Source organism: Choristoneura fumiferana, chromosome 11, assembly GCF_025370935.1.
Source record: "Choristoneura fumiferana chromosome 11, NRCan_CFum_1, whole genome shotgun sequence".
Lineage (NCBI taxonomy): Eukaryota > Metazoa > Arthropoda > Insecta > Lepidoptera > Tortricidae > Choristoneura > Choristoneura fumiferana.
The window spans coordinates 8,100,249-8,109,014 of NC_133482.1; the positions used below are offsets into that span (position 1 = coordinate 8,100,249).

Consider the following 8,766-nt stretch of genomic DNA (forward strand, 5'->3'; position numbering starts at 1 on the left):
CCGACGGCCAACGAAAATCCTTCATGGCCAGTGGTTTAGCCGGTCGCTTCGGTTGAAGCGAAAAACTCCTTAGACACGCACTTTTTCCTCCTCGATCTTTGTAATATCGTTATCAAAGTTTCAGACAATTTATAACCCTTGGAGTGGCCAAGCGTCCGGGTCCCGCACACCCTTGTTGCAGCGACCGTCTCCCGGCACGCTGTCAAACCCTTGAGTGGCAAAGCGACCGGCTCCCGGTCGTTGGCGGATGACGTATTTCAATAACAAATATAAACTGGTTAGACCTATATCTCGCTTGCTTATTCTTGCAGAATGCGTTTCAAAATAACAAAGGATGGCATTATTAACGGCCGCGCAACATTACGGAAGAAATTTCGTTCTTATGTTTACTCAAGTTTCACTGCTGTGGCCGCCTGCCGTGCGCTGGTATTTTTGGAACCTCGTATTATACTATTATTTTGATATTGAAGAACTATAAAAGGGCTATCTTGTTTCGTAAATAAATTAATATTTTACGAAATAAATCAGTGTTTCCTACAGGTAATTGTTTTATTTTGTAATTATAGCTTATTTAAATACATGACTGAGAAAAATTTGGTTATCAGATATTTTGATAATGAATAATAAAGTTCACAGAAAATTGAAGGTCATTCATTTTTATTTAATTAGATATGCCATTTTATGCTAAACTATCACTGTAAGTTATCTAATAAAATTAAAGTAGTTTTTTTTTTGGTGATATTTTAATAAAAATTCGCGAATTCGCGAAATTAATTCGTAGGTGTCACTGCAGTCAGAAAGATTTTTTCAAAAAATGCCGCGCCGCTTGAACAGTAATTTTTAAATATGGCGCTTGCCATTCCACAGGATAAGCAAAAGTCCCAAAATCATTCCGGAGACCCGTGCACTGTTCAATCCACATTGTAAAGCTCGAGAGCTGTCCAAACTGTCAACCGCGGATTTGCGCACGGCCTTTTGCTCTCACCTAATACTGGTTAAGGAGAAATATTCTGGGCGTAACAGCCGGCGTCAAAAACAATGCGTCAATGATGCCGCGTCAGAGCGATTACGTATCGGAATGCGCTCTTGACACGGCCAACAAAAAGTTATAAAAACCTCGACATTGTGACTTCAATGCTCAATATTCAAAAACATTTGTGGCATACGGAAACTCCGTAACTCTGGCCGGTCGTACGCCACAAAATGATTATTGCTTGATTGTTGATGTTTATAGAGAGTGGACTGTATATAGGTGAAGAATGAAAGATGATTTTGAGATCTGGCACACTGATGCAGCTTGAGAGTGAGAGAGAGAGAGAGGTCGGGAGCGCTTCTTATTTGTTGTTTATCCATTCGCTGTCGCTCGGAGACTGAACGTTGTGGTCGGGACCGCGCTCGCTTTTATACCCGCGAGAATTACCTTAAAGGGATCGCGGTCCCCCCACTCCTCCGCTCCCTTCCCCGCTCTCGCCCTACTCGTCTTTATTTTATTAAAAAACTTAACTAATCCTAATTACAATCAACAAATCTTAATACTAATACTTAAACCTAGTTAACGATAATATTTTGGGACTTTTTCCTTAATTCTGTAGCGCGGCCGCGAGTCGGTCCGCGCTACTGTCCCGCTCGCACCTAGGGGTTATACGTATAACCGTCCCGCTCACACGAGCGAGGTTATAAATATAACCACTGCGCCGGGTCCGGCGCCGCTCATTTGGCGCACGGACGCGACGCAGGCGGTGCGAGCTTATCCTACTAAATGAAACTAGGCGGTAAGTATTTCTTTATTGCACATAACTATATACATATCACTTAACTAACTTATTCTATATACATGAAATTAGACGCCGTTCTGTACATTTCTCCCGCCGTCGCCGTGCGATCCCACTGGCAGAACGACGATCTTCCTCGCCGGCCTGCGTAGCACGTGTCCTCGGCTTGTAGTCACGTCGACGACTCGTACCACGCCGTCCTTGCCGGGGTAGATTCGTGTGATTCGTCCTCGGGGCCATGTGTTTCGGGGCATATTCGAGTCGCATATGATTACGACATCGCCGACTGCCGGGCTCGCTCCGCTGCTATGGGGCTCCCGCCGGTGTTGTAGTAGCGGTAGGTACTCTCGTACCCAGCGCCTCCAGAAGGTGTCGGCGAGTTGCTGGGCGCGCCGCCATTGTTGGCGCGCGTCGCCGTCGCTCTCTTCGAAGGTACCGGGGGCTGGCGAGTGGCAGTCGGGTCCGAGGAGGATCATGTTCGGGGTCAGCGCTGTCGGGTCATTGGGGTCGACCGACACGTGCGTTAGCGGGCGAGAGTTGACGGTCGCTTCGGCTTCCAGCAGCAGGGTGTGTAGGATCTCGTCGCTCGGGTATTTTTCATGGAGCGTGGCCTTCAGGGCCTCCTTCACCCCGCGGACCATTCTCTCCCAAGCTCCCGCCATGAAGGGGGCGGCAGCCGGGAGGAAGCGCCAGTTGATGCGGCGGGCCTCTGCTTCGTTCTTGATGGCTTCGCTAAGTTCTCGGGCGGCGCCTCGAAAGGCGGTAGCGTTGTCGCTCCATAGCTCCGTCGGGCACCCGCGCCGCGCAATGAAGCGGCGCAGGGCGTTGATGGCCGAGTCGGTGCTCAGGGAGACGACCACCTCCAAATGTACTGCCCTCGAAGTCAAGCAGGTGAACAGGGCGACGTGTCTCTTCTCGCGATGGCGTGCGACGGTCACTTCTAGCGGGCCGAAGTAGTCCAGGCCCGTGAATGAGAACGGGCGGGCTCCATAGGCGAGGCGCGCAGCGGGTAAGTCGCCGGTAGCGGGGGCGGCCGGTCTCGCTTTGCGCAGTAGGCAGCGGGCGCAGCGGGCGATGACTTCTTTTACCGCCGGGCGAATCTTCGCTATGTATACACGCTGGCGTAGCTCGTTGACTACTATCTCGGTCCCGCCGTGGTGCAATTTTTCATGTATATGCGCGATGTACAGCTTCGTATAATAATGTGTTCTATGTAACACCGCGGGATTCACCATCTCTTTTTGTATCGCGTCGGCCGCTGCGATTCTGCCGCGTAATCGCATCACTCCATCCGCGTCTATAAACACGCTGATTTTTGCGAGTCTGTCGTCCCTTTCTGGCGCGCGGCCGTCCGTAATGCGCTGTCTCTCTTGCGCGTAGGCATCTTTCTGCGACGCGCTCGTCAACAGCTGTTCGGCTTTGTTTATGTAGCGAGCCGGTAGCACGATGTATTTTTCGTGTTTTTCGGGCGCGATGCGGTTGCGTGGCACGTGAGCGGTCGGCGTGCGCTTGTCCCATTCTTCATCTTGAGACTGGTTAGCGCGCGTTCTCTTTCTGCGTGCTGCGGCGACGACTTGTGGTGCGGGCGACGATCTCTTGTGGCGGCAAAGGTCGATGAACTGCAGGACACGTGCAGTTGTTCTTAATAATCGCGTCCACTTCGAGAAGCGTTCGATTTCGGGCAAGTGGGCGTGGCGCGCGCGTTGGTCTTGAAGCGCGTTACATTTTTCTTTTTCTTCGCCGGTAGCTGGAATTTCGACCTTATTTTCTTCGGGCCAAGAATCTTCTCTCTCGTACAAGAATAGCGGGCCGCGGAACCACCGATGTCTCGGACCGAATTCTTCCGGGGTGGCTCGCGTCGCGTCGTCGGCGACGTTGTCCGCCGATGGTAGCCAGCGCCATTCGTTTTTCTTGGTGAGGTCTTCTATCTCAGCGAGGCGATGCGCGACGAACGTCTTAAATGTGCGGGGCTCGGAGCGTATCCACGCTAGCGCCGTACGAGAGTCGCTCCAGTATGTGCGTCGGGCGACCTCGTAGTCGTGTTCGTCGGCGACCGTGTTGGCTAGTCGCGCGCCTAGCAGAGCGGCTTGCAGTTCGAGACGGGGCACGGAGATGGGTTTGTTCGGCGTGACGCGGCTCTTCCCTGCGGCGAGTGAGATGGTCACGCTGTCATCGGCATGAATTATGCGCCAATAGACAGCGGCCGCGTAAGCTTCTTGGCTCGCGTCCACAAATGTGTGAAGCTCGTAGCGCGCGCCCGGCGTTGCCCCGTAGCACCTAGGTATATGTAGGTCACCTAGGCGGTGCAGTTGTTGCAGCCACTCGCTCCATCGGTCGTGCAGCTCGGGGGGCAACTCTTCATCCCATGCAGTGTCGTATCGCCACGTGTCTTGCATGATGCGCTTTGCCGGTGTCGTGATGGGCGAGATGAGCCCTAGCGGGTCGAATATCGACATAATAAGGCTAAGGGCCTCCCTCTTCGTTGGCGGACGTAGATTTTTCATTATTTCGACGGGTGCCCTTCTATTGTTGAGCCGGAAGCTGATACTATCTCTCTTCGTGTCCCACAGCAGGCCGAGTGTTTTTTCTATCTCGCTCCCGCCGATAGGGACCGTAGCTCCGTCTCGCTCGCTCCCGCCGATAAGGGACGTCGCGCCCTCTCGCTCGCTCCCGCCGGTAAGGGACATCGCGCCTTCTCGCTCGCACTCGTTGTATGCCCATCCGCGTAATTCGAAGCCAGCCTTCTTGTGTATGAAATCGACGTCTTTTATTACGCGTCGTGCCTCTTCTGTCGTAGCGAAGCTTTGCAGGTAATCGTCCATGTAGTGATTTCTCTCGATTGCCCTGGCGGCGTCCGGGTACTCTTCGGCGTGTTCCCGCGCGTTTCTATTTTTTATGTACAGCGCGGTACACGGTGACGACGTAGCGCCGAAGATCACGGACGACATTCTGTATTCTTGCGCTTCGCCTTCGCGCCGATCGCCGCGCCATAAGAAGCGTAGGGCGTCTCTGTCTTCTTCGCGTATCTTGATCTGCATAAACATTTCCTTTATATCGGCGGAGACCGCCACGGCGTGCTGTCGGAACCGCATAATGACGCCGGGCAGGCTTTGCAGTAGGTCCGGGCCCGACAGGAGCATATCGTTGAGGCTGCGGCCGTGAGATTTGGCCGCCGCGTCGTGCACGAGTCGTATCTTCGGCTTGTCGGGATTGCAGACCGCGAAGTGTGGCAGGTACCATGTGCGGGCGCTAGGGGGCGCGGCCGCGGGCTCGGCGTACTTAGACGTGAGTAAGTTGAGGACGCGCTCGTCGTATTGTTTCTTCAGCTGTTCGTCGCGATCGAGTTTGCGCTCGAGCGTGTGTAGTCGCTTGAGTGCGTCGGCTCGATTGTTGGGTATCTTGCCCTCTCGCTCTCTCCATAGCAGCCCCGTTTCGAAACGTCCGTCGGGTAGGCGGCGACTCGTTTTTTCTAATATTTCGAGGGCTTGTAGCTCTGGATCGCTCTTCTGTTTTCTCGGCTCGATGGATAGCGACTCTAATGCGAAATAGTCGCGCATCATTTTTTCCATGTGATTAGCCGGTTCGGTCAGAGTGAGATGGGCACAGCAGTACGCCACGGGCTCCGCTTGTGAGGTGCGGCACCCGTGTAATACCCAGCCTAGTAGCGTGCGCGACGCGACGAGTTGATCGCGCCGTCCTCTTCTAATTTCTTGCGAGATGATTAGCTCCCAATTGTCTTGGCCGATCAATATTTTCGGCGTGGCGCGGCTGCATGTGACTTCATTCTTGATGTCTTCTAAATGTCGGCAGTCGCGTAGTTCTCGTTCACTTATCGACTGCGTCGCGAAGTCGAGGCTTGCCACGGTGCGCGCGTTATTTATTTGCAGCTCGTCGTCGCTGTATTTGCCTCGGATCGCCACGCCCACCCTCTTGCTTTTCTTGTGCGCTACCTCCGTCCCGCTCACTCCTTGGACCCACATTTGTTCGGTGGGACCGTCGAGACCGAGCACGTCGGCAACCGCTGCGTCGATGATGGTGACCGTGCTGCCGTCGTCTAATAGCGCGTATGTTTCGATGGTGGCTTGCGGCCCTCGCAGGACGACCGGCGCGATCTTGAGATAGGCGCGGCCCGTTTTGGTGGTTGCCGCGCCGACTTGTTCGACTGTCGCGTTCGTTGCTGGTTCGATCGGAGGCTGCGGCGGCCGCTTTGGAGCGTCGGGGGAGGCCGGCGATGGTTTCTCGTGATGCAGCAGACGATGGTGCCGCATGGGGCAGCCGCCGCGGCCGCACGGCTTAGCGCGGCACTCGTAGCGGCGGTGCTTGCTAATGAGACAGCGATAGCAAATGGTGTGTTTCTTCGCTATCTCCCATCGCTCGTTCGTGTCCGCCTTGATAAAATTCGGACACGTAGGTAGTTGGTGGCCTTCCTGCTTGCATTGAGGACACGGTGACTTTGCTTCTTTGCGCGATTTCGTGGCGGTTTCAGTGGTGGCGGTGTAGGCGCGTTCGACTTTTTTCTTTATTATTTTGTTTTCTTGCTTCTCAGTAGACAGCTCGGGCGGCGCGTAGGGCGCGCATTTATCCGCTTCGCGGTTGAGAAATTCGGCGATCTTCTTTATTTCGGGTACGTCTTCGTTTATTGTTGCATAGTCGTACCATTTGCTTCGCAGGATCGGCGTTAGTTTGTCGACGATCGTGCGCAATACTTCCGGGGTGTGAAGGTATTGCGGGCGTTTGAGCATCTCGATTGTTGCTACTGTGTTAGCAACGCGGCTCGCGAAGATGCACAGGTCACGTGGGTTGTCTGTGAGTCTCGGGAGCGCTTTCATCTTTTCCATTTCGCCGATGAGGAGTGCGTCTGGTCTGCCGAATCTTCTTTGTAATGCGCTTACGACGTCGTCTGGCCGAGGCTGGCTGATGAGGAGCGCGCTTACCGCTTCCAAGGCGACCCCTTTGAGGGCCTTTCTAATGCGAGCGACGTTTTCGTTGGCCGTAAAGCTGGCCGCAGACTCGGTGTAGGCTGCTTGAAATTGGAGCCACTCGTTGCTGAGTCCGCTGAACGGCGGCAGGTCGGGAATATATTTGTTCGTTGATGATGACTTGCCGGCGTGGATTGCTTCTGTTAATGCTGCGGTCAGCATGGTGAGGTCCATTGCTGACTTGTGGGACTGCTCTTCATAATGGTCCCGCCGCTCGCGCTCTTTGTGTGTGTGCGTGGGCGGCCTTCTTTCTTCTCGTAATGTTCGTTCTTGATTGGGCGATCTTCTTATCCAATCAGCGATACGTTGTGAAGCCAGGTCGTCTTCTTCTTCTTCTGTGTCGGACAGCTCTGACTCCGCCGCCATCTTTTCTAGGCGGATTTTTTCTAGTTCAGCCTCGGCGCGCACGCGCTTCAGCTCCAGCTCGGCTAGCCGCTCCTTGGCCTCCAACCCCGCGAGGAGTCTCTTGCCGGAGGCCTTGGAGTGACGTGACCGAGCGGGCTTCTGCGGCGGTGCTTTTGTGACAGCTGGTGGTGGCATCTGCTGCGACGGTTGGCGAATGACGACCGTATCTGTACTGGCCGCGGGCGTGGCCTTAATACCCGAAGTGTCTACTTGATCCCTCGCACTTGTCGCGACGGATCCCGATGCTGATGCTGATACTTCGGTGGTGCCCGTGCCAGTCGTGGTCCCCGTTTCGCCGGAACTCGACGTGGTTGTTGTCAGGTTCGTACTAGTAGTCGCAGTGGTTTCACCGGCGCTGGACGACTCTTCTTTTGATTCTTTGCCGCTGTTGCTTCTTGTTAAAACCATCTTGAATTTCTTCTTGTTTCAGTGATCCGGTGCTGAATGGACCATTAAATGTGGCATACGGAAACTCCGTAACTCTGGCCGGTCGTACGCCACAAAATGATTATTGCTTGATTGTTGATGTTTATAGAGAGTGGACTGTATATAGGTGAAGAATGAAAGATGATTTTTGAGATCTGGCACACTGATGCAGCTTGAGAGTGAGAGAGAGAGAGAGGTCGGGAGCGCTTCTTATTAGTTGTTTATCCATTCGCTGTCGCTCGGAGACTGAACGTTGTGGTCGGGACCGCGCTCGCTTTTATACCCGCGAGAATTACCTTAAAGGGATCGCGGTCCCCCCACTCCTCCGCTCCCTTCCCCGCTCTCGCCCTACTCGTCTTTATTTTATTAAAAAACTTAACTAATCCTAATTACAATCAACAAATCTTAATACTAATACTTAAACCTAGTTAACGATAATATTTTGGGACTTTTTCCTTAATTCTGTAGCGCGGCCGCGAGTCGGTCCGCGCTACTGTCCCGCTCGCACCTAGGGGTTATACGTATAACCGTCCCGCTCACACGAGCGAGGTTATAAATATAACCACTGCGCCGGGTCCGGCGCCGCTCATTTGGCGCACGGACGCGACGCAGGCGGTGCGAGCTTATCCTACTAAATTAAACTAGGCGGTAAGTATTTCTTTATTGCACATAACTATATACATATCACTTAACTAACTTATTCTATATACATGAAATTAGACGCCGTTCTGTACAATATTCGTTAGGACAGTTTAATTGCCATTCTTCATATAAAATGCTCCGCCGCAGTGGAACGTAGAGGTAACATTTACCTTTTCAGGGCAGCAGGGCTACTACGAAACTCGAAGTTCGTATCGTACCGTCCCTCTCGCTCTTGTCACTCGTACTTATTCTGTGCTCTCGTATTAAATAGTATCTCGTATTAATAGGGACTGCACGACACGAACTTCGAGTTTCGTAGTAGCCCTGCTGTACTGTCTAATGAGCGGGTACTGGCGATCGCATACACAATGTCACTCTACCCTCATCGTAAACCGTGTGACAAAAAGAAGAAATGCGTTAAGGCTAGGCCTATGACGCAATCGGAATTAACCCTGCACAACTCGGTAAATAATAAATAAATAAATATCATGGGACACTGACACCAATTGACCTAGCCCCAAACTAAGCAAAGCTTTTCTGTG

At 52.9% G+C, this 8,766-nt stretch overlaps 1 protein-coding gene across 1 annotated transcript; it reads right to left on the bottom strand.

Annotated features, from left to right (window-relative positions):
- Window positions 1–1,840: 1,840 nt before the first annotated feature.
- Window positions 1,841–7,564, bottom strand: LOC141432988 (uncharacterized). Its single transcript, XM_074094827.1, has one exon. The coding sequence runs from the start codon at window positions 7,562–7,564 to the stop codon at window positions 1,841–1,843; it is 5,724 nt and encodes a 1,907-aa protein (XP_073950928.1).
- Between the last annotated feature and the right edge of the window lie 1,202 nt (window positions 7,565–8,766).

Bases quoted from the DNA above. Each gene is read 5' to 3' on its own strand.
- LOC141432988 (XM_074094827.1), bottom strand. From the start codon at position 7,564: ATGGTTTTAACAAGAAGCAACAGCGGCAAAGAATCAAAAGAAGAGTCG.